Source organism: Amphibalanus amphitrite, unplaced genomic scaffold, assembly GCF_019059575.1.
Source record: "Amphibalanus amphitrite isolate SeventyFive unplaced genomic scaffold, NRLGWU_Aamphi_draft 000051F_arrow, whole genome shotgun sequence".
Lineage (NCBI taxonomy): Eukaryota > Metazoa > Arthropoda > Thecostraca > Balanomorpha > Balanidae > Amphibalanus > Amphibalanus amphitrite.
This window is the reverse complement of record NW_024881547.1, coordinates 1,110,859-1,137,659: the sequence shown is the minus strand read 5'-3', so window position 1 is coordinate 1,137,659 and position 26,801 is coordinate 1,110,859. Positions and strand designations below refer to the sequence as shown.

Here is a 26,801-nt window from a genome sequence, read left to right as displayed (position 1 = left end):
AAGTGAAGACGAGATGTTTTGAGTTCCCTGCTTGATTGAATCCATGGAGACTTTTGCTGATTGTTCCTTTAAGGATGAAACCAGACCATCTAATGACATTTTTAGAGATTTAATTTCCTTCTAGAAAAAGAACAATAGGTGAAAATGCTAACTTATCAAACGCAACACGACCAACACAAACAAAAAATAACATAAAAGGGGACGTCGGCGATAAATCCAAAATGTCAGAAATGTCACAGGTGCGCCACTTACACCAATTTATAGTGCGGCCATATGGAAGGAAAGCAAGGTATAAAAAGGGACGACGGAAAGGAGCCGATCATGCAACAGAGCGAGAGAAAACGGGGACGAACGCCATTTGATGCATTATTTGCCATTGGAAAAAAGGTAGTGAAATGATCACATCGATCTTTTCAGCGAAAATGTTGCCCTTGTAGGTACGCTTTTCTCTCTAAATAGCCTAGATCACAATTGACAAAGACAATGGACAGTGGCGGGTGGCCAGTGGCCACAGTCGCCACAGTGACACGATGAACAATGAAAGGTCATCAAGTAGAACGGTCCTGGTCATCGACTCGGATTACCTTAGCTGCCTTGCTGCAAGTAATTATTGAATTAGCTGTGCCCGAGGTAAAAAAGCTCGGGGAGGGGAAGTTTTTGATTTATGAAGCCCTCCCTAGCTACCGACAAGAATAGGACTAAGGAGCAAGAAGTCAGAGGACCAAAACTTCAACCACCGGCCTGATGGGCGAGGGCCATCAGGTGGCGGTTGTATACTAACCTAAGTCCTGAGATTGAGAAGACGGGGAACTGTGAATCCTGACCTGACTGAGCTCTGTAACCAGTCACCGGGCCCCAGTCCCCCCCCCCCCCACACACACACACACGGCACACCCGTCAAAGTGATGCCTTACGGATGGAAAGGCATCACCTGTAGCCAATCCGAAACATGTTTAGGTATGATACCAGTCATTGACGAAAGTTACAAATGAGGGATCGGACCATTCGGAGCAAGGACCATCTATCGCCTACCACTAAGCCTGGCTATGACCGTGACGGCGATGGCATACGGGTATATTTAATCAACTGCCAGTACCCCAGTAAAGGTAAGAATCGTTGTCGCTACTTATCCAGTACCTATGCACCAACGCACAGGCATGAAAACGACCAGCAAAGTGTTAACACAAGAAAACACGACAGCGCTGCTTTGTGAAGACTGGCGTCCACTGTTGTGAGCTGCAGCTGGTCAAAAGACCAAGACAATACTGACTCATAGTAAAAATGTAATGCCACATGACGAATTACCGCGGTATAAGGCCGACAATAGGAGAGTCACTGCTTCTCGGAACGACCACAGACGTTAATCACACGACATATGTCGGCAAGCCTATGTCACGAAAGGATAGGAACGGCGTTAGCCGCGCATCCTTCCTCCGTGGCTTGCTTTTGGTCTGGATACGCCAATTGAGCTTCGAGCTAGTCAACCAATAACATTGACAAATTTATGAAGAATGCAGTCTGCATTTGTCTCTTTCCCAAATCGATTGAAACCCGGAGGCTAGAATGGGGTTATCGAAAGCTATTCTACTATTCAAGGACAAACGTTTAAATCTCTAGTACAGGGGCGTAGGCAGGGGGGGGGGGCACTGGGCCATGGCCCCCCCCCCTTGGGCGCCGAAGGCGCCCTTTGCGATTGGAGGGCGCCGAAGGCGCCCTCCAATCGCAAATGCAATTGTGATATAATCGAATCGAAAAACAATCGCGACTGGAGGGCGCCCTCCAATCGCGAATGTGTTTACAGGGAAAATACGGATGGAGGGCGCCCTCGGAGGACGCCCATTCCAAATACGCCCTCCAAATACGGTTGGAGGGCTCCCTCGGGCGCCCTCCAACCACATTTGTAGGCTGTAGCTCTCTAAGCGTAACGGTGGTCGCCTATGTAAGCCGCTGTCCTGTAAATAAGCGCCCTCTCACCCGAAGGCGCCCTCCTGTAGGTCGCCACCCTGCTACACATTGCCGCCCTTCTGCTGATCGGCGTCCTCATAATTATTGGCGCTCTCCTACCTATTGCGCCCTCATGTGAAATTTTGAAGGCCGCCTTTCTCCCTTTTGGCACCCTCTTGTTCAGTGCCGCCCTCCTACCTATTGGTTCCCTAGTCCTTCCTGTTGAATGTTAATCGGGGCCCTTCTATTGGCGCCCTCGTGTAAATCGCCGCCCTCCTAACCACTGGCACCCTCCTGTTGATCACCGCCCTCCTATCCACTGGCACCTTCCTGTTGACCAGCGCCCTCCGCACAGACGCCCTCCTGTTCGTGTCATCCTCTTGAGCAAAGGCGCCCTCCTCACCATTGCCACCCCCATTTTAATCGTCACCCTTCCGCTCATTGGCGACTTCCAGTTGATGACCGCCCTCCCACCTATTGGCGACCTTTTGTTGATCGCCACCCTCCTATTGGTGCTCTCCTGTTCCTCGCCACCCTCTTACCTGGTGGCGCCCTCCTGTTGATTGTTGATCGGCGCCCTCCTACCTATTGGTGCCCTCCTGTTGATCGCTGCCCTTCTATCCATTGGCGCCCTCCTGCTGCTCGCCAACTTCCTACCTATCGGTGCCCTACTGTCGAAACTCGGGATGTTGATCGGGGCTCTTCTACCTATTAGTGCCCTCCTGTGGATCGCAGCCCTTCTACCTATTGGCAACATCCGTTGATCGCTGCCCTCCTATCATTTATTTACTCCTTTGGCATGTTTTTCAACTTAGTCGTTCTATTGCACATAGTTGATGTCTTGCCTGTGAAAACTGCCACAAATGAACGTGCATTCAGCACAATGAATGAAGTATCTATACCTACCAAAACTATCTACGCTCTACGATGCATAAAACACGTCTTTGGTCTTAACGGATTGATCCTACTTTACGTGCATCATGGCATCTATATGGATTACGATTAAGTATTGTCAACAGGTTCGGGCGCAACAGCAGGCATCTGAAGTTTCGGTGATTGAAACTGGTTATGTGGGTACACTGTATGCATCTGTGAGAAGGCTATGAAGGCTGGTCTGAGGTAATTTGGATGATGTTTACGCATCTCGCGCTCCGGTATCAATCCGATACGGTGATCTGGTGCGTAGATATGCCACCGCCAATAAACTTTTATACATCGACACCCATGAGCCAAGCTTTCTGTACAGTTTGTGTGGCAGCGGCCCGACCAAACCTTAGGTATTTTTTACACCTTCAAATTTGGTAAAAGAGCGAGAGGAGCTTTGAACAGTGATCGTATAAAAGGCGTGCCTAAAAAGCGGAGGAAAAGGTTGTTTTCAAAAATTTCGCGCGCCTTCGGCGCAGCATTTCAAGAACACTTGACCTTTTGTGACCTGGAGTATAAAGAATACACACGATGCAAAATCAATGCAGCACGACCTATACGAGGTTACGCAAAAAAAAAACTGGTGGCATGGTAAAAAAACGCCTCCCAACCCCCCAACCCCCACTGAGCGATTTTTTATCTCGCGACCGTATGGCGCCCTCCTTGGGTGAGGTGGCGCCCTCCAAACCCTTGCCCCCCCCCCTTCGCGATTTTCTAAATACGCCGCTGCTCTAGTAGCCACTGTAATTTTCAAGGACAGGCACGGCGAGGTCCAGCCCGATGGCATTGGCGTCCTACCGGCAGGTCGAGGTAGCCGAGACTCTCCAGGTCCTCGTGCGTATCGAAGGTCAGCGTGTACAGGTCGCCGACGAAGCGCGAGTCCTTCTTGTAGTGCCGCTTGGCGAGGTCGCGCCGGTGCGCCAGGGGTGTCACGTCCGGCGACGGGTCCATCAGCTCGTCCAGCACGGCTGGAGGCACCAGCATCTCCTCCAGCATCGTCAGGCTCAGACGCTTTGGACTAGCTCAACAGCGACAGGCTCCTCTGAAGCTGATCGGACTGCTTCTTCTCTATTCAGACGTTGCTTTGATTGATTTGGGTCCGAGCGATGAACGTAGAACCGCTTGTAGAATAATATCCACTTGAGTACCCATTGCGTGATTTCTTTCACAACTTCATCTTTGATATGACGGCTTTAGAAAGCTGTATTCACGAACCCTCGTTTACTGTCCGCTGTACCGTAGCATAAAGTAGCTGTATTTTGTACGGCGACACTATCCACACCACTCCAAAATAGCAGGCCGAGCTCCACCCCAAGTCGATCACTCAGCTGGCGCTCTATTTCACCATATGTCCACTCAGCACGGAATTCTCACCGAGCGACGACCGTCACACAGCTCCGTCACGTCACAGGCGGCAGCGTCACAGCGTCACCACAGCGTCACGCGGCGGCTGCTGGCGGCACGTCACAGAGCACTGGAACACACTCAGTCCTGCCGTCCACAATCCGTCCACACGGAGTCCACACGTTTTCCACAAGACGTCCACCCGCACTCCAATCACTACAGAATGAGCGATGCTCGCATCGAACCTGTCAGTACGGCGGCGCAACCCATTGTGAGCGGCCGTGGAGCCGTAACGGTTAGGTAAGCGAAAACCGTCACACACGCTGGTCACGGGAAACGCCGTGCGCACGGGCGTGTCCAGCCGGCGCACCGGGGAGGCACACCGCGGCACGGTAACGGCGCAGGGGCGAGCACGAGCACGGATAACGTGGAAGGTCAGACCGCTCTTCCCTTCGGAAATGACCATATTTTGTGCCTATAGCAGTTAGAAAGGCGGCGGTGATGCGAAGAACCAAACCAAACATTTTCTCGGTGAAATGCGATTGAAGAGTTCTATTTAGAAAATGAATGCCCAAAACAGCCCCTGTAGCAAATTACAGGTGTAAAGTTGCGTTAAAAACTGCGACGCCGTCGATACTGCGCTTTGATCCACTTCCCGAAAAGAGGGAGAGATCATCAAACGTTTTTCGCTGCCTCCTCATTCGCTACAAATACCGGAAGAGCTCATCAAAGGCCAAAAGTCTAGTTAGACAGTTCGTAAAAAGATTGAAGTGAAGATTGAAGACCAACTAGGAATAAGGTACCGAGGAGGTCAGGCGGAGACAGAATCAAGAAAGCAGGGAATGGCAGATGTCATTTGTCATTTGTCAAATACCATTTCTGTGATAATAACAAAGCACTGTTCGTACCTACATCTGCAAAAAATAACAAAGCACATGCCGTCTGAAGTCGGAACAACGAAAAGCTAAAAACGCCTCAACGTGTGCTCTTCGATGGACAAAATGCGAACAATGCAATCTTCAATCAGAGCCCGTATAACAAGATCCGCTTCATTGCCTCTACTTCGACGCCGCATTTCTGCTTGTTCCTTGACTGCAATCCCACTGTTTTGCAAAAACGAGGCACGGACCACGTTCCACAATCCTGCTTCTTCACAGAGGCGGTGCACAGACCACAGACCAGCCGGCCGACTGAAGTGCACGGCCGGCCGTCTGGTGCACGCGCGCTGACTCACCAAATGCAGCCAATTTGACCGGCCGGCCGAGCTGTGTACGTGAAGGTCGCGCTCACAAGGAGTAGGTACAGGGTGTCCCAGAATTACCCGGACATTGTTAATTAGCGTATAAAATAAGGCAAACATGATTGCGCTTTTTTCTTTTTATCGTCCTATATAGTCAACTAGGGTGGCTGTGAAATAGCACATGCAATAGATACGCTTGTTACAAGATCAGCCGACAATGACTGAAAATGCCAGCCATTGCTGGTCTCAGTTGTTTTACGGCTCTCCCGAAACTGGGTGAAGGCCTGTTTTCTTTGACCTGTTGCCGGAGGATAATACGATCGTATAAGATAAACTTAACATCCAAGTGTTCCCAGGTCATAAGGCATTATCCCTCAAAACAAAAATTGCTGCCTACACCACTTTTGCCGCGTTTTTTACATCTGAAGTGGAGAAGCTCCATGTCTGAACATGGCGGGACCTTTGGCTTCCAACAGATTTGGTTTCCAAAACAAACACGTTCATGGCCATTTGGTTCACGGCATCCAGTTTTTGTACTGGTAGAATATCACCGTAGTAGTACTCTGTGCTAACGGCTGTCGTTGGGCCATCATATCAAGCCGAATGAGTGCACGGTGGCTCAAAATGTCTCACAATTTGATTTTCGACGGGTGCCTGGCCGTCTCTGCTGTTGGGGCGTTGCAGCCATCTGACGTTCACACATGCCTTTTTCGGGCGGTTCAAATGACAGAATACCTTCGTTAGACCACAAAGTGTGCTTCAATATAATTTTTTGTTGTATATGTTATATTTTTGGGATGAATTGTAGTGATTTTCGCTGCTTTTCCCGTAGTTTTCGCATATTTTTCAGGCGAGGGACCCCAAATTCCAAAATTTTGCGAAGATAGTGGTGGAAAGTAGACTGATGTTCTTTAGATAATCCTGATCTATCGTTTAGCTAGTTTTTAGCTAGATCAGTGACGTTTGTTGTCCATGACAAGCAACCACCCGTTTGACAACTGGTGCATGGCCCTTTTTGGCCGAGCCCAAGCTTGTCAATCAGGTTTATCTCTTGCTCTCTCTGGCTTCGTTAGCTGATATAATTGCGCTTTGCTCAATCCTAACTGCTTGCAGATGAGCTGCTGAAGCTCTCCAGCAAAAACCATGCCGAAAGTCCGTTTACAAAGTCGAAAACGGGAGTTGATTCACCATGGTTGCCTATTAGTGGCTTAAGCTGAAAACGGAAAAGGACTACTTTTACTTGACTCTGGATAATACTTGATTCGAGTCGTTACCGGTCACCAAAAGCACACAGTCCCCAAGCTCGATAGCTAAGGGATATCTTATAAAAGTATGATGCTTGTATATCATTAGAATCGAGCGCAATCGTACTTTTAGCCAGAAAATAAATGTCCGGGTAATTCTGGGACACCCTGTAGTTTCCAGACGGCGCTAATACCGTCCGACCGTCATGCCTCGTGCTCCTGCGTGAGAGCCGACCTCGAACGAAAGCTGTTATCGAGCGCTGTGATATCTGCTAGTAGGGGACCAATGCCAAGGCTCGCTTTTGCGTAGTAATTAGGTATACGACCGAATTCCAGTCACGATATCCGTCACGACAATTGGCTTAGCAGTCCAGGAAGATTAATTCGATAAAATCTCTACCTCTGATAAAAACGTTTCGTTATAGGCTCGCCTACGGTGGTAACTGGAAAGTAGGTAGGTATCGAAGCCATCATAAAACAACACCACAACATACAACCTGCTGGAATAACACTTCCCAAATAAGAACAGAAAACAAAACAGCTTCAACTCGCAGGAATGCTACTGACCACTGGATAAACACAAGCTCTCTGCTGAGTGTGACCGCTGTTGCAAGGGCTCTGAACTGGCCGGTGGAGCAAGCAGCCCGTCACCCCAAGATGATGACGTCACTGTGACACACTGACGTGATGACGTGGCAGAGGGCACAGCGTGACCGGAAACAGGGCAGCCTGCACCGAGAGACAGCCGGCTGCCGACGACGGAGCGGCACGCCAGACACGCCGCGTGCAGGGAATGGTCAGCAAAAATTGCGGACGTGGTTCCCAGCGAAAATAGGAATCAAAGTGGTGCCCGAGGTCTGCTAATGCCCAGAGACGAAAATGAATACCTAACCATAAGATTGCAGGGAAAATAATTACGGAGCGAGCGAAGCGAGCGGAGTCTTACGTAGAATAACGGAAATTTCTGAGTATGAGCGGCCGTGGTCACGCTTTTGCGAGGCTTATATCTCAGCAACCACTTGACCGATTTACACGCGGTAATTTTTGTAGGGTAGCTTCATTCCTTCTACCAAGTATTGGACTATTCCTGATGCATGTGGGTGACCCCTTATGCACGTGCCACGTGCAAAACGAAGAGGTGTCCGTTTTGTAATTGTTGCAATATCTCGGTAACTACTTGGCCGATTGCGCTGAAAGTTGGCATGTAGGTAGGCACCCACTAGGCACTGCATATCCATGTGCCACAGTTGGGGTGCTGCTGCACGTGCGCACGTGCAGGGGTCGTTTCCCGATCTCGAGAACGGCTCGACCGATTGCGCTCAAATTTGGTACACAGTTAGGGACCAGTTAGTAGGGTGCCGTGCACAAGTCAGTTGGGACCCATTTTGCACGTGCGCACGTGCAGGGTGCCGCTTCCAGATCTCGAGAACGGCTGGGCCGATTGTGCTCAAATTTGGCACATCGCTAGAGACCGGTTAGTAGGGTGCCGTGCACAAGTCAGTTGGAGGTACCCCCTCGAAATTTCGCACGTGCAAGGCCCACCCTCTCGCTCGCTCCGTTAGTCGCCCCAAAAGGCGTTATACTGGTAGTAACAATAAATTATTGAAGTGTAAGGTTTCTGGTTTTCTCATCTTTGGTTATGCTCTCTTAATATTTGCCAGTCTTCTACGTCTCGACATCACAAGGCCACGTCACAGCGTCACACGGCCACGTCACACCGTCACACGGCCTCATCACAGCGTCACGCTGAGATCGTGACGCGCCGCACATTCTGCAGCTGCAGCCGAGCGTGACGGCGTGACACACGTGACGCAGCTCGACCGGGATCCTCCGCACCCACATCCGGGCTGGCGTGTCTCTCCAGACGGTATGGTCCGGGGACCACAAATAAACCGACCGGGGACAGCACAACCAGATGCAATACACACACCGACCATACACTCATGTCAGAGCGACTGGCATCGGGACGGCATCACTAAGGAGCTGACCGGAGGCAGGAACAGAGAGATTTGCATTGTTTTTATAGGGGCGAAAGTATCCGAGCCAGCCCAAAAGTCAAGTTTTTTACAGCTGGAGCAGGCCTACAAGGTGGCATGGTTGCTGGTCAAGCAGGGGTGGCGAACCATCACAGTTAAACAGCGAATCGCGTGGGTCAAGCTACTAAGGGCTGTATGAGGGAAACCATGCCGGTTGTAGAACTAAAACTGGGGAAATATGGGCAATATTCCCTCATTTGAGAGCTCCTAGGCGAAAAGATTAGCTAATTTCAAGCAATGATTTTGCGATTTGGCAGTAACTTGGTGGAAAAGTTGTAGAAAGTGTGGTTAATCTGTTGAAATTCTACGTAATAGTCCAATTAGTCTCTACAATAAAGTCTTAGTTGAGCTGACTCAAGGTCATGAGGGGCGCAACAGTGTTCTATGTTTCTACTTCCATCAACGTACCGTCGCCGTTGGCATGGTTAGGAGACCAATGAGCCTATGGAACAAAACAGCATGTCGCTTTGTGTCCGCTTCATATAAAAATGGACGTCAATTTTGGTCCCATGAACGGCCGCGCCTACATTCTTCAGCATCATCGCCGAACGTTTCGGAATTCGCAACGAGCACGGCCTTTCTACCATGAACATCACGGGAAAACCGGCAGTCTCTCACGGGTGTGAGAACATCGGGACGGACATTGGCACGTCGTGCGCGCCGTTCGAGTCGCGTGCCGCCCGCCGGTCAGTGTCGCCATTGTGCGTCGGGGCACGGCCGTGAAGAAGGGAAGGAAGGGAAGGAGGGGAGGGGAGGGAGGCGGCGGACCGGATAACGACACCGGACGTGGCGGCTCCAGAGGCGAGACGACATACGACGGACACACGAACGGATGGACTGGATGGGACGGGACGGGGCAGAACGAATTGGAATATAATGGGACGGGTAAGATGGGATGGGATGGAATGCCGGATAGATCGAAATGAAACGGAACGGGCCGGACGTGACGGGATAGACGGGATGTATGGGACAGGATGAAAAGGGACGGAATATGAGATCAAGATGGGCTAGGTTCGGGACGAAACGGAACGGACGGAACGAGACTCACCGGTAATGGCGGATAGACGGACAAGCCGGATAAAACAGCGAAATTAATTGAAAACGAAATCAACGAGCGAATAGAAACGAATATAGCATTTTCGATCTTACAGACGGACAAGCAGAACTCATGGCCAGCAGATTGCAGTCGACACACGAAACCCGTAATCTCGAAATAAGTAGACGGTCGCATACCACCGACTACCGCCTACATACACGCATATGAACGAATTGAAAACTGGCCAATCTGCGCCGGACGGGTAGTGACCCTCTCACAGATGGCTTCACACCGAGGCACCACCGTGACAATTGGTCGCGGGTCGTTGGATAACGAGCTGACTCCAGCAGATGGCAGAGCGCTGACCGTCGACCGGATGTACCCATCGATGCCTGAAGCATGTGCTGACCAAGAAGTTGAGATGTGAGCGGAGACCGTGACGATCGCTCTGCCCAACATTGGTCATCGCGGTACCCGGTAGGAGCTGTAGCTACTGGCTACATTAGAGCCGCAGCAACAGTCTTTCGTTCCTTGAAATCCTATAAATAGCAGTCCGACACACGGACCTACATAGGTATTTATCCTTTGCTGTTTTGGTGTCACTATGGGAGTACAAGTCACCATTACCAATCACATCACGTCGGCACTCATCTCTTTCTAAGCGTGACTGATTGATTTTACATCCGGTCGAAACAGCACCAGCCACCAACAACAACAGAAGGGGAGATCTATAGGCCATAAGGACTGGAGGTCCTCTGAAGACGGGACGGGATAGCCGATGGGTTCAAATTTGTCGGTGCGCATGTCCCCTCCGACAAACGGGACAAGATGGTTAACCGCAGTTTGCACCCTACAAATGCTTTAGATTCATGTAAATCGAGACAAACAGTTGCTTTGGAAACATGGGATAGGTGTAGCCCGTATCCCGAATAAGCTGACAATAAATTATGAACACGAAGTCTGGTTCTGCCTTAGCATGATTACGGAGCGAGCGAAGCGAGCGGAGTCTTTCCTTAGATTAAAGGTAGTGTGCCACCTTTGAAAGATTTCCCGTTTTATTTTTCCTAGGATAAGAAGCTTCTGTTTTTACCTAATATCGCAAAAAAAATCAAAAATGGGCCTGGAATAGTGCCTTTTTCGCCTAAAAGTTTATCGGTTTTTAGATATGTATAACAACTGTAGTGGGCTCACCTGCAAACAGGCGTCGGGCAACAATCGCGAATGCGGCGCACTTGTGACAATAAGCAAAGGTCATTATAGTGTTACGACCATACGACGTACGGGAATGAGTTATCAGCTGTCTAATCGTAGACAACACAATGTCGAGCCTTAAACTGTAAGCCTGTATTGGTATTGTTTCTTAAATTTGGCTGTCGAACATTAATTTGTGGTTTGAAATATGATTTTATGTAAAATAATTGATATGAAACAGCCGTCTCTTAAGTTATGACCCCATTACACCACACGCAAGTGGCAGAAATGACAATGATCAGCTGACGCATTTTTCTTGGCCGAAGTCAGAGCGCGCGGCCCGACGCACCACGCGTATTTGGAAATTCCGACCTCGACGAGCATCAGAAGCCACCTAACAGGCGTGTTCGAAACCGCAGGAGATGATGATGAACGGGTTTATCGAAACTTGATTGGATGAGCCTATCGGTAATAGCGATTTTAGTGTGTGCATTTATTGTTCATAGTGGTGTGAAATGTGGTTGGGGTACGACCGACAACCCGTCGGGGCGAATTTCGCACTGGGGTACTCAAAATTTGAAGAATTTAAGACGTTTCCATAAGTTTTGAAGGTATGGATAAGTTCTAAAAATCCGGTTCTCCTTATCCGGGTCATTAACTCCATATGGTCCAAGAAAGCTGGCACACTACCTTTAACGGAAATTTCTGAGTATGAGCGGCCGGCCGGCCGGCCGGCCGTGGGGACGCTCTTCAAAAGCTAATATCTTAGGAACGGGACATCCGATTGACAAGCGGTCTTCTTTACTGAATGTCACTTGGACGTAAAAGTTCTGTGGTGTGATGGCCACCATGCGTTCTTGCCAACCACCGCACGTGGCGCGTGGTAAAGTTGGACATTTTTTAAGAACCCCCAAAATTGCAACCTCAATAACGGCACAACGACTGGGCCGATTGAATTGAAACTTGGTACACAGTTAGGTCTCCATCAGATAATTCATCTGCATGTGTTAACACGCGCAGTGGAAGGGGGGGGGGCGGATTTCGCCCACCCCTCCTGTTTTTCGCCAATAACTCGCGCCGCAAACATATTATTAATGTGAAATTTCGGCTACCTGTCTAGAATTGAATTGCGGATCTTCTCGTGCAAGAAATAAGAATATCGGTTCACAACTTTTCTAGTAATAGCGGTGTAAAGTCAAACATCCTGCCGCCGCGGCGGCGCGGCGGCGCGGCGGCCGGCGCTAGCCGTTACGCGCCGCCTGAATTGTAGACTGTGCCGGGGCGGGACGGTTCCGTCTTTACATCGCGCTCCTTACCGCTGATTATATTAGATTCGCGTCAAATTCGGTGAGAAGACTGAGAAATGTACAGGCAATCATATGGTCAAAGAATTTTGAAAATCGGCCGGTAACAATTTGAGTTATGAGTGTGTAAACACAAAATTGTGATTGCCGCGTTTCCCGCGCTCGGCCGATCCCGCTTCAGCCGGCGACATCTTACCCTTAGCAGGCTTCTAACTGCCATGTTTATTGTTGGATTATCTAGAAATTCACCATACATACTCACAAATGTTTGTTCTTTCGTATAGTGAAAGAAAAAAGAAAATCGGCCGGTAACTTTTTGAGTTATCGGCGTGTAAACGCAAAAAAGTCACTAATATGGCAGATTTGACCACATTTGACCTAATTTGACCTTGAAGATATTGACCTAGGGTCATGAAATTCACACACAACAGAGTTCCCCATGGCCCCCACCTACCCTCGAAATTTCGTCTTTCTAGCTCCAGTGGGAGCTGAGATCTTAGGGGGGGGGGGCGACATCCGCCCCCCCTTCCACTGGGCGTAGTACTCGCAACCCTTCCACTGCGCGTGTTAACCCGGCAGTTGCTGGGGTATTTCGCCACCCACCGTTTGCTGGGGGGGGGGGGGGGCGTTAAGCGCCCCCAGCCGATAACTCGAGAACCAATAGGCGCAGCGAAACGCACGAGGCGGCAAACGAAAGAGCGCGACGAGACGCTTCAGATGAGTACTTAAAAGTTGAATTTTGAGGTCACAGGTCGGGTCAAGGTCAGGTCAAACACCTGAAATCGGGCTTTCAGTAGCATGGACTTCAGGACTTCGCAATGGGCGCCTCTCGTCATAAACTCTGTCAAAACGGTGCACAATCCATCATATAAGGCCTACAAGAGTGTCAGCTCCATGTAGGGGTCAGTCAAGCATAGGTCAGGGTCAGGGTCAGGTCAACCGGGTAGGCACATATCCCCGAAAATCAAAACTGATATTCGCAGCCTGTGACACATGTTTTACAGGTAATTTGGGGCGTAGAACACGATGGTGACATTCATTTTATCATATGTGTACGTGTTTGGCTCAAAAAGTTCAATTTAAGAAATGCATGTATGATGGTCGTGAAGTAGTCACGAAAAATTGCCAAGATTCAGTTCAAGATTATGGAAAATGCGGAACGATAATCAATAATCGAAGATGGCCATGTGATTGATCATGGTATTGGCAGTCTAATGGCGTTTACGGCATGTCTGTATGTCTATTCTGTGATTTTATATGATTTTTTGAACATATGCCGTTTTTGGTCGAAAACTCAGAAATCATGACGTCACTAAAACCTCGATATCTCAAAAATTTTCCGACCGATTTTTTTGAAACTTTGTCACAATAAGCTTCAATCAATTCCCTACAGGTACCCAAAATTTGGCGCGGCTGGGGCGCGCCGTTTTTATGCTATGGCCCGGCGAAAAAAGTGGGGGCGTTTAACGCCCCCCCCCCCCAGCAACTCGCGGGTTAACCCGCGCGGGGCTGGGGGGGGTAAATTTTACCCCCCCTCGCGAATTTTAGCGATATCTCAAAAACGGCGGCGCGCAGCGCCGCCAAACTTTCTGTACCTTTTCTTACATCAATTTGACACGTTCTCTGAAAATTTGAGCGAAATCCGTCGGAAATTTTTTGAGAAATTGACGTTTTAGTGACGTCATGTTCGCCATTTTCGCCTCAAAAACGGCAAAAGTTCAAACGCCGCTAACATCTTCATTTTTAAAGGAATCAAGACGTAACAAAAAAGGTTATACGTAATTTTACTTTGACTATCAAATGGCTATCTCGGTTTTTTGAAAATTTTGGATTTTGGCCTAAATTTTTTCAAAAACTGACTTTTTTGGGAAAATCATTATAAAATCCAAAATTTTGAGTCTATCGAAAAAACCGGAATATATGTCAGAGAAGTGGTCTATGTGCACCTACATACCAAATTTTAGAAGAATCGGTTCAAAAATGTGGGAGTTATTCAAAATTTTATGACGTCACGACACACAATTTTTTTGAAAAATGACTTTTTTGGAAGTTCTAGACCTCGTACGAAAACAAAAATAGCACCATTCGATTTGCCGTGAAAAACTGCATCAGATAGACATCTTTTTAGGCCTTAACAACCAACTTCAAAATTTGACCTCACTTGACCTGACCTTGACCTGACCTCGACCTGAAATTCATCCAGAGGTGGTCCATATCACTTATTGAGTGTGCCTATTGAATTATATGAGTAAAATGACCCATAAAACATGTGTCGCACATGCCCTTTTCTATATTTTGTTTTTTGGTGACCTGACCTGACCTGACCTGACCTTGACCTTGACCTCTGAATGATATTGTATGCAACGAATATTGTCTTGGTAGCCTAAGAAAACGTTTTGGGCGATCACTCTCAGTCCATGACTCCATTCTTCGGCAACTACGGTGCAAGGCCGATACTGTGGAAACTTGCAATTTTTACCCTTGACCTGACCTTGACCTTGACCTCAAACTTTAAATTAAGTACATGTTTTTAGTAGTTCGTGACGAGAGCTTTCGATTGGCGTTTGAATTTTCCAAATCGGACCATTAGTTCGGGAGATAACAGGGGGGGGGTAAAATTTACCCCCCCCCCCAGCCCCGCGCGTTCGGCTGGAGACCCCAGCCCCGCGCGGGTTAAGGTTGGGGTGCTGCTGCACGTGCGCACGTGCAGGGGTCGTTTCCAGATCTCGAGAACGGCTGGACCGATGGCGCTCAAATTTGGTACACGGTTGGGGACCAGTTAGTAGGGTGCCGTGCAAAAGTCAGTTGGGACCCATTTTGCACGTGCGCACGTGCAAGGTGCCGCTTCCAGATCTCGAGAACGGCTGGGCCGATTGTGCTCAAATTTGGCACATCGCTAGAGACCGGTTAGTAGGGTGCCGTGCACAAGTTAGTTGGAGGTACCCCCTCGCAATTTCGCACGTGCAAGGCCCATCCTCTCGCTCGCTCCGTTGGTCGCCCCAAAAGGCGTTTTACTGGTTTATGAAGACTCCCGCGAACAACGAGGGCCAGCCAGGTGTCTTTATAAACAGTAGACAATGTCTGCATTAACGAGCCGCCAAACATAGACACAACGGGAGTCGCCAATTACCACGTGTCGAGAACTGCTAATAAAAGGACGCAATAGACATGCGCCTGAGCATGATTAACTATCTGAGGACGGCTGATAAAAGTGGGTAATAATGAAAAAACCGATGCTGAAGTGTTAAAAGGTGAGCAAATCTGGAAAAATCATCAATTGATACTAATCGGTTTCAGTTGAAAGTTTGCATTTAAACTCGGTAATTGATTTATACGGTCACGAAAAGGCTAACTATGGAGCAAACATGTGTGAGTGGTCCATAACGTCAATGCGTATTGCGTATAAATATTGCAGCAAAGGTATGACTTGGCGACGAGATATATCACCCTAGCACAAGAGTTGTTCTTGTTACTAGGCATACACATTGACACAGTCTAGGTCTCAGTCTCAAGAGGAAACACTGTCATGTACTGATATACAGTAAGATACTGGTGCCTGCTTCGTCAGTAAATAGAACGCTGAAACAGACTCTGGACATCCTAAACGAAGGATAGGCTGATCCAGAACTAGCACCCAATTAAATGTTTACATAGGACATCCAATTAAACGGACGGGTAAGGTCATTTCGTACGCCGTCAGTACGGTACCCAATGAAATCAGTGCATTAGAGATACCGTCATCGGCCTTATTTGGAATAACCATTGGGTCTTTTGGAAACAAACCAAACCAGATAAACAATTAGTCTTTGTCACCGCATGGCTCAGTAATGAAGTTCAATGAAAAGCGACACTTTTAACGCCTTCAACAAAAGCAAACATAATCATTTGATGAAGCCCTAGGTAATTTACCATGCTCAAAAGAATGAAGCGGCTATCAATTACACTTATTAGGACATTCATGAGTTAGTTTGATTAATTACTTACGTCATTTATCAGCCCACCCAAGCACATTGACATTAATCCACTGGTTTACGTATACTTACACTGGGCGACGTCCAGTAGAGTGCTCTCGAGACGGGACTGTCGGGCGAATACTCAATGTCCAGTACGCGACTGTAGTACCCGGCCATATCACCGCCAGGGGTACCAGTACCGGTACACCACGGAAACACAGCACGGCCGCGGTACCAAGCCGTACACACACTGCCTATATCCAACTAACGGCCCGTGTCACCGAGGAATCCACTCCAATGCGTCTAATCACACCAGCTTCACACAGTTTGCACACCGCACAGTACACCGCACGGCCCGGCAGTCCACCGATTGAGCTCACTTCACTCGTCGATCGGACTTCACACCCCCAAATCACAGTCCACTGTGGCGATCCTCAGCGGAGCCCCGTCTCTCGAGCCACTATCAGTATCTGTCTCTACGGAAGCACCGCACCGCCGCGCCGAGCCGCCAGCCGGACGGAGGGAGGGATTCGGTATCAGCTGACTGGCCGCCGCTGCACGTGCCGAGGGTCAGGAGGTCAAACCGCCCGAGGGTATGGCTAACCGCCGGCCAGTGCTCACCCCTGACCTTGGGTCACGGAGGGGTTGAGCAGGGGATAGGGAGAACACAGGGGCACAGCGACCGGATACGAAGGCACAAAAAGGGCTCGAAATGTCACGAAAGGAATTGAATGCAAAATGAATTCAAATAATGGAATGGGAAGGAGAGGAATGGACCCGAAATGGATGCTGAATCAACACAGAAGAACACGGACACGAGTGACCCACAGCCGATTCGCCCATCCAGCTGATTCACGGAGACAGAATGCCACGGCTGACACGCAGCTCCCAAGCTCGCCCCCGGCTGCTCCACGACAGACGGCTGGTTCAAACGGCGGCCTGTCGCCTCAGTCTCGAGCTGAAGGTCGGATTAATATGTGACCGACCTGAGGAGCTCACAAGTTCACTGATCAGCTGACTCCGTCTCAACATCCGGGACGCTGATTCGACAGACTCGGAATCAGCTCAGACGAGTCAGGACTCGGGGCCGACTCCGACTGACTCGCGACTGATGTCCTGACTCGGACGGATGAACCCTGACCCGTGCGGGGTGGAACTGGGGCACTGACTAACGTCGAGTCAAGTGCGCCTCGCCGAGGCATCTGGTCCGACTCAGAGGCGGTCACAGATACACACAGCGGTGACGTGAACTGTCACACTCCGAGTAAAGTTCACATCTAGCAGACATAGCAAATCAGTTTTAGTATCATATGACCTTTCCTCGTAAAATATAAATTAGCAAAATTGATATATTAATATTGATATTTCGATCACAGATCTTCGTCGGAATTGTTAACAAAAGACGTTAACAAAGACAAATAATAGCAAATCATTGGTCTTAGACGGGTTATAACAGACACAAGAGTGCGATACAGTAAAATCTAATGTGTTTCTTTGTGTTTTATCGCAGCCTTATTCGTCCCGGTAGTTCTCAAGTTCAGAAAAAAACTTCACTCAGAGCATCACCCCAACGAAGGAAACATTTCGTTGGAAATGCTTGGCTGTGATAAGAGGACGTTCACAGTCATACTTCCGGTGCTCTATCTACGACCTCATGAGATCCCGCATTTGTGACGTCACCAGCCTACAAGGGCTGCCCCATGTTATGACTGGGCTGTCAGAGCCAATCAACATGCGGCGGTTGCAGGTCAGGGGTCAGACGGGCAGAGAGGGGAAGGAAGGGGAGGGGAGAGGGGCTACTGGTTAGTGGTTACCGAATGTGTGCCTATGGTGAGTTAGCAGACAGTGACGAAGGGTCAATACACTCGATCCCCGCGACCTTGGCTAGCTACGGTCTGGGAAGCGCGTTTCGTTTGTAGGTATTTACACACGCACGGACATATCGTCTGCTCGAATATCAGTGACATTCCTGCTGTATGAGCCATGAGGTATCGGAAACGAATTGAAGTGGCGATAAGAAAAATAAGTCTAACAATGTGGCGATTGCAGAATATTCCGCTAAGAGCACGGTTCGTCGGAAGGTCATCTCAGGCTCAAAAGAAACGGTATATACCATTCGAAAGCTGAGGGTGAGCTGAATCCAAAAAATGTAATTTTATCAAAATCGATCGATGGCCTTTTTTGAAAATTGCGTTTTTGTAAAAACTTTATAATTTTTTATTCAACGGGCTGTCCCGGACGTTATTGAAAACATAAACATGTATTTTTGAGTTCAAGTGAAAGCTGAACGCCAAAAGAACAATATTTAGCGAAACAATATTTCCACACATTAATATGCGTCTCCCACAGTCGACAATAAGGCGCAATCACACAGCTCAGTGTCACGATGGACCAAAGTCGGCCACACAGAAGCGTGAAATGACACTTATCGACTCGCAGACCCGTCGCTCTCGGCCCGCCTGACCGGCCACAGAAAGAACGTTCGGCTCTCGTTCTACTAAACAAATGTCATATTTGTCAGTTTAACTGTCCACATCGCTATTAAAGTTACGCAGGATACCTGTGAAGAAAATTCATTGTTCTGCTTGATTTACAACATGCTTTAATTTACATTTTTCTTATGCATGTTTTGTTCCATCCAGCTGCGCTCAGTGCCCGCGCAGGGGAAGTGAGCGGGGTTTCACTGTCAGAGGCTGTACTAGTGACAGCTGCTCGGCCGTGCGACCGGTCAAAGGTTACCCTGCCCCACCGGGCGCTACCCCCACTCCACCTGAGCTGAGGCCGGTGTAGCCTCTGACATTTCAGCGCGGCCAATTTTCCTTATATGGGCATGATACCAAGCTCAATTGAGCAAAGTGGACATGAACAAATGCAAATTAATGCATGATGTGAAGATGACAGAGCATTGAATCTTCTGCTCATGCATCCTGAATAACTCAAGTACCGACTTGAATCGTTAAACTAACAAACATGACACCCGTTTAGTAGAACGACAGCCGAACCTCCTTGCCGTGGCCGGTCAGGCGGGCCGAGAGCGCCGGGTCTGCGAGTCGATAAGTGTCATTTCACGCTTCTGTGTGGCCGACTTTGGTCCATCGTGACACTGAACTGTGTGATTGCGCCTTATTGTCGACTGTGGGAGACGCATATTAATGTGTGGAAATATTGTTTCGCTAAATATTGTTCTTTTGGTGTTCAGCTTTCACTGGAACTCAAAAATGCATGCTTATGTTTTCAAGAATGTCCGGTACAGCCCGTTGAATAAAAAATTATAAAGTTTTTACAAAAACGCAATTTTCAAAAAAGGCCATCGATCGATTTTGATAAAAATTACATTTTTGGATTCAGCTCAACGTCAGCTTTCGAATGGTATATATCGTTTCTTTTGAGCCTGAGATGACCTTCCGACGAACCGTGAGAGAGCACGCAACTCATTACACAACACACATGCCTTTCAGTTGAGTCAGTTGCATCTTCCCGCTGGCCAAGAAACAATTGAAATAAAATGCTTGCAATTAGCGATATAAAATCATAATTATCACTGAAGGAGGGCGTCCCAGGTACCGGCATTAGATAATTGGAGACCTCATTTTTCACCAGCACGGCTAGCTTTCATTTGGGTAAAGTGTAATAAAAAGTGAAATGCAGCGGACCAGTAAAAGCCGGCGAAGTTATTGGGTAATTGGAGTGCTAGAGAATCGTTGAACGGGAGTTGTATATTGGGGTGAAATTTTGTGAGGCGCCGACTATACACGGAAGAAGTAGTGCAAGTGTAGTATGAAAAATGGAGCCCGAATGGCTCAGCCAACAGCTTCCTGATGGCCTTTTGGCTACTTACGAGTGGTAGCCACGCACCACCGCTAATCGAAGGCAGGGTCACTCGGGACCGTTTTAATAGCACCGGTTTTATGTCACACTCGCACTATGCCGCGATTCCAAAGAGTTCAATCTTTCAAACGACTTTTATCAATCCTTAGCAGTAAATCATAGATATGTAGAGTCAATCTCATAATGGGAAAGCTCGCACCGTGTTACTCATCAACAGGGGAACCTTCAACTGTGTCACGTGGCCATGGTCGCTCTGTTCAATAGATAGTCTCAAAACTCACCGAATTAGAGCAGGCACTCAGAACAGCACTTCAAACACCTACCAATATCCTTACATCCCTCGCCTCAGTAAAGATAAGGCTGCCATACTGTGGGGATCAAATCTGAACATTGTGGGTGCATGCAGACTTCAATTTATCATCTTGCGAGATGTGTTTAGGTTAAACAGAATGTCAGCTATGACTGGAATGATGTCGTTCTCAAACCATGAACTCAAGTTTGAAGTTAATGTTTGAAAGTAACTTTGTATTTCTTGTCATTTATGAACTTGTGCAGATCTAGCGAAGGAAATATCAACAACGTCGACTCTTCTAGTCAACAGCAAGGACCACTGGCAATTGATCGACACCGCTATCATCGCAACCAACCAAGGAGCCTTCAATACTTGCAGTCCACTGACACCAGCCATAACTCCCCAGAACCATTCGCCCGTGCCCTAAAACAGTAAAACGGAGGTCTCTGTCCACCTTTCCAAGTACTGCACCCTACCAGCACCGTCCTATCGACGTTTTGACGCAGTCGGCGACACAGCGACGGCCGTTTAACTGCGCCGCCGCCTGGTCGTCACCAAAGGGGTCGCGAAGGCAGGTGCAAGACCTGGCCGGTCACCTGGTTCTGACAAGACTGTCTAAGCATCATGTGATTGAGGGTGAAAACTGAGCACAGCTGGGGAACTGTAGCCCGTGAATGGTGGTAAAAGGGGATATTTAGATGGAAGATTGGCGCCTACCTTTCTCTCTTCCTCTCGAACTGATTTCAGGTGATTCTCGATGGCGTCCCAGTCGATCTTAGGGAGAGATGTCTCCAGGTTGTAAACGTCGAATCCGTCTGTGAGAAGGGATCATATGGGTGAACACTCATACACTCATGCAGTAGCTTGCGCTTCAAATCACATCCAAAGCTTCTTGTAGCGATAGCTCTATGATTTACTTTTTTAAATCGATGCATGTTTAGTACCTTGCGAAAAGCTAGTTCGTTCCCGATTTAAGAGTGACTTCAAGACATTAGATGATGAAAGCCATTGTTTAGATCATTTTCATCTAAAGCGACTCACTATATCCATCGGGTGAGCTGGGTCTCTCCTCCTTCACTGGCCCAGCCGGGCACGACTTGCGATACTGTTTCTTCTCCTCCCTATTCCCCGATCTCTCCCTGCGTCTGACCGCGGGACTGGTGCCCGACGCGACTGGCCCGCCATCTACCGGCGCCGCCGGGCGTCCCCCTGGCGGCGGCGCCGGCCTCTCGACCTGCGGAGGGGCCGGGCGGACGGCGGCGGCCGGGGGCGGGGCGGGCCGCGGGGACAACTGGCGGGACACCACCGGTAGCGTGTTGGGACGCGGACGGCGCGGCGACTCGAGACTCATCTTGAGTGAAGTATTCATCATCATCTTCTCCTGCTTGCGCGGCACACCTGCATCGTTACTGAAGTGCACGCGGAGATCACGTCGATCCAGCTCTTCCGCCGTAGTAGAGCGACGGTGATGCTTGGGTGACTTATTCATCACCACCCCTGCATGCCGGCTCGTCTTGACCCTCTCGGACGTCGCCTTAGGCCGTGCGCCATCCTTGTAGACAACCATATTCCCATTGATCTCCCCACTAATCTCAGTGGGTTTCTCGCTCTTCTCAATCTCCGCCTTCTCTATTGCCGGAGAGAGGGGCGATAGGCTGCTGATGGGCGGCGAGAGGCCGGACATAGCCGTCAGGGTGGCCAGCGGCGCCGGTACCGCGTTGGCGTTGCTGTCGTCCTGCTGAGTGCGCATGACCCACGAGGGCACGTGCCGAGAGAGGGCCGGCCGGTCGGCGCCCGTAGTGCCGCGGTGGCGCGGGGACTCCAGCAGCGGGCGCAGATCGAGCGCGTCGGTCATAGGGCGGGCCGCCCGCGGGCTGCCGGCTACGTCCGACGCCGAGTCTGAGGGGAAACATACGGACAATCATGAGGGGAGGAATGAAGAAAGAGAGATCGTTCAATTAAGCGAAGCCGTGCCATTTATTTACGTCCCACACACACGCCTCCATCTTGACTAACATTCAGTAGACCCCATTTTGTCTCCCCTTCACTGTGAAGATAGCATGGCTCTACAACTGTATCACTGACTCTAACAAGCCGTCAGCCTATCCAAATAAAAACGAGTCGTGTACTACGTACGGCACTGGCCGTGCGTGTCGATATCCATTACTGGGGGCGACATCGCTCGTTACGACATACACGTGCATACAAAGGGAGTCAAGCGCACGATATATCATAGCGATAAGCGACGCCAGCTGCGTACAAACTAAATTGAGCAGCTAGTACTCCTGCTTCTGTCAGTGTGTCGACAGTAATTCAATGGCAAATACCTAAATATTATTAGGCTTATAATTGATGGGTGCTATAGATAAGCCGGTTCAAGCATGACTGTAAAAATGGACTGGCAGATCCAGTGTTATAAAACGATCAAAAAGAAAAGAATACCACATAATCTTTTACACTAGAAACGTATTTGACTTACATACCTAAATCTGACGAATCTGAGTCTGAGAATTCGTCTTCACTGGAGCAGATTGTCATCGGTTCCAGGTCGTCCCCTGCCGAGTCCAGACGTCGGTAGCCCACCAGCAGAGAAGCCTCCGACTCGTAACTCTTCATACACCTGCCGACATAAAGCATAGGTGATGTTACGTGTGTCGCAAGGGTTGCAAGGGCGACTTTTCAAACGGTGTTCATATGCTAACTTACGGCTGAACATATTATGTTTAAATTTTAAAACATTATGCAGTCGAATACCTACTTCCAATCGCCTTGTAACTTGTAAGGTGGACGTTAAAACGAACGAAACGTGATAGAGACGTCAACTAACGGATGCCGAAAATAAAGAGGTGCACGTAGTTTCTCCGATGCCATCAAAAGGCCAATCGAAAAAAAAACATTTCCTGCAATGTATACCTATTACCTACTCTCTAAGTAGCAATCCAACTCCATCTATCCAACACCCTACGTGCCCTATCGGGTGCCGATTCCGAGGGAGACCGACTTTAGATAGCACATAAGCACACCCAGACGGGACCCACTAGAGCCTCTATCACGCGATCGGTCCCACATCAGCTGCACACACACACACACCGACCCGGCCAGGTCGTGTCAGGGGCCACGCAGCGACTTCGCAGGGGTGCACTAATACCAGTCTATTAATGGGGCCAGCTGAGGGGATCGGCGCCACCGGAATGTACCAGTAATTAGGGCATGGCCCACGAAACTCGGCCGATGTGTCACGCAACACACGACTGAGGTGGGGTTCCGCGAGGTGCAGCTTAAGAGGTCGCTTGAGAGACTGACTCGGTAAGTTATTTAATTGGTTTCGGGGTAAAAGTTAAAACAGGACAGGCATAGATTGTGGCATGAATAAATAAGATGAAAAGTGCTGCATTTGTAGTCCGCACCAATGCAATGAGCCCTTGCATCGTGAAAAGTTTATTGGTTACATTTCTCATCCAGCTGTACAAAGCGTTGAAGCCTACCTGTAAAATTCATGGAAGAGAATGCAGGGCCGGGCTTCCAATTAATAATCCTTCCTCGGTTAATTTCTTATAGATCGGTCGCATTAGTCTTATGGCCATCACAGGAACAAACTGCCTCGTTACAATGCTCAACTAACGGTAATACCCTGAGGCTTCTTGACTGATGTTCTATATACCCTGCCTTCAACTGACACTCCCACCTGCCCCAGTGACGTCATCAATCAAACGATCAAGCACATCACAAATGAAGAGATCAAGTCTGGTCTAGGGATCAGTCGCAGCCGGCTGTGCCCCAGTCGCGGCCCCCGGTTAGGAATCGGCCGGCCCGCCGCCCCCTCCCCCCCCTCTCCCCGCCACTGATCAATGTCGGCTCCCCCGCGGCAAGCCGTGTCAGGGGGACCGCCCGGGGCGTTGCAAGGGTCCGAAAGGGCAAAGGTTAGCGGCGAGGAGCCGGTCCACTTACGGCATACTGTCCATGGTGGCAGCTCGGTCCTGGCTCGGAACCTGTCGGACACAGAAACGGGCCGGCGTCAGGAGAGCTCAACACACGCGAGGGATAGTGGTGTCATATAGTGGGGAATGCATGCTACTTGAGCCAAAATTAGACGTGCAAAATTAGACGTCTTTACACGCAGGTGTAAGCAAGCGATCGGTATGAGTACAAAAGATAATATGGCAGTGTCCATTACACGAATGATACAGCAATGGAGCATCCAGTCCAGTTTATTTCATTAAACAATGCACTTCCCAAAGCGGGTCAGTGAAAACGGCAACGCAACAACCGCATTGACAACCTTTCACATTCACCCAGATAAAAGGCCCACGAACAAAGTGCACCTTCGGAGGTGCACCTCTTAGCGAACAGCCTACGCCTCTGTCCCCCTTCCTTCATCTCCATCCTCCCCATCCACTCTGTCCACTATCAGGACGGCGGCACGTCGTCCGCGTGTCGCCTACAGAGCCCATCCGGCGCATCGGAAAGACGGTTAGGCACCGGTTAGGCACCAAACCAGATTAACCCGCGCCCAGCTGGGGGTCCTGGATTTCCACGCCCTGCTGGGGGGGGGGTGTTTGAACACCCCCCCCTTCTAACTCGGCTCCTGGGCCACGTAGCGATACGCGGAAGGCGGCGTTCGAAAGAGCGTCAAAAATAATGAGGAAATCACTTCGGTCAATTTTTTGGTCAGGTCAAAGGTCAGGTCACCAGAGGTCATTGAAGGCAAAATTTCGCCGATTTCCAGGTCGAATGTCGACAATTTCCAAGAAGCCAACGCATAACTCGGGAACCAATAGAGCTACAGCGCCGCGAAAAAGCGCATTCGATAGCCCTATTAACGCCCTTTCTGAGTAATTTTCTCAGATTTGACCTAACGTCAACGGTTTTGCCTGCAGGGGGCAAAAACGGCAAAAATAGCCGATTTTTTCGGAAACAGTTTTTCTGCAATAACTTTTGACCCAAGCCTTGTACGAGCTTACTTTTACCGGCATCGTGTTCCTCTCGTCAAGACGCATCGAATGAGCTATAACTTGACCTTGAAAGGTCAACTTGAAAATTTGACCTCAGGTCAAGGTCATGACCTGACCGGAAAGGGTCATGTTGCATATCAGTCGATCCGTATCGTCGAGCTGAACACATCTAAGGCGTTTTCATCGCTCTAGCATGCCTCTATCAAAAGTTATTTGCGAAAAACTGTTAGATACCATTCGTGACCTAAGATGACCTCAGGGCATAAACAGGGGTCACGGACACCATTTTCATGTTCAGTGTGTCTAAACCACTTGTAATTCAGTGTTTGGGAGTGTTTATAATGTCTTTCGTCCAAAAGAGGCGCATTTCAATTTTCTCCCATTGACTTATAATGGGGAGGTCGCAAAATTGACCTGACCTTAGGTCATCGATATCAAAATTCTGAGATATACATTTTGTACATGCTATTGCTCTTAGCAATCGCTGAAAGTTTCAAAGGGATCGGTCACTCGGTGTAGCTATGACAGACATTGAAACTTTTTATGAGGTGAGGTCACTTCAAGTGACCTGGTGACCTGACCTTGAATGACCTTGGTCTGAAATTTTCACAACATGTGTAGAATTGATGTATGATAAGGTGTACCAAAAACGGCGGCGCTCCGCGCCGCCGTTTTTGAGATATTCGCGAAAAACCACAAGGGGGGGTGTTCAAACACCCCCCCCCCCCAGCAGGGCGCGGGTTAATCCGCTCACAACACCGGATGGGATGCCCCAGGGAAGTGGTCCCCGGGGCCGGAACTGCGTGCCGCTCGGCCCCATACGCTCCGGTCAATGTGCCGTCAGACGGCCTATCCACGACCGTGCCACGGGCCGGCCACAAAGGGATGGAGTATATTTAGCCGAGACCGTCTCACGACAAAGGATGAAAGGAGGAGTGTTCCAGGGGCTTATCTGGGTGTAATGGGCGGACATGTTCCCTGACAAGGAGAAAGTTTGCGTGATATGCACTGCAGTGCTGCTTATGCTGGCCGCATGATTATTATGCAATTGAATTATGCGTTGCAATGTATGTATACGTACTAGTTGCATAGCTAAATGCAAACTGCAAAGGAGATAATAAAGTAGCGCGCCTCCTCCTTTCAGAGCGGACACCGTTGTATCACTTTCCATCCTCCTAGGAAAGTCAAATCCTATTCCTTCCAATCCCCTGATCAGGAGTGGACGGCCACTTTCATCCAACGTGGTAGCTCCTCAGGAGGAGGCGGTGGGGTGACCGTTTGCGGGGCTGGTTGGCCTGTCCAGTAACTCAGCCCCGGAGGACCACCACAGGGTGGCTGTCGGCGCCCCCTCCTTATTCCTATATCATCCTCTCGGCTCTGAAGACGTCTTGTCAGATCGAAAGGTCCTGACCCTACAAAACAAGCTGCTTGCCAGCAAAATGTTCTCCAGACAACAGTGCGCGTCTAAAAACTGAAATGCATCGAAAGGTAAAACATTCGTTTCACTAATGAG

At 49.2% G+C, this 26,801-nt stretch overlaps 1 protein-coding gene across 1 annotated transcript in view; it reads right to left on the bottom strand.

The window, feature by feature from the left end:
• LOC122377828 (serine/arginine repetitive matrix protein 1-like) overlaps positions 1-24,326 on the bottom strand; it is a 28,776-nt gene extending 4,450 nt beyond the window's left edge. The window contains exons 1-4 of the mRNA XM_043358287.1: positions 24,285-24,326; positions 22,820-22,956; positions 21,378-22,235; positions 21,054-21,151 (exon numbers count right to left, since the gene is read on the bottom strand). Coding sequence (XP_043214222.1) covers positions 21,054-21,151; positions 21,378-22,235; positions 22,820-22,956; positions 24,285-24,298 — 1,107 coding nt within the window. The 5' untranslated portion in view covers positions 24,299-24,326. The remainder of the gene's footprint in view (positions 1-21,053; positions 21,152-21,377; positions 22,236-22,819; positions 22,957-24,284) is intronic.
• Between the last annotated feature and the right edge of the window lie 2,475 nt (positions 24,327-26,801).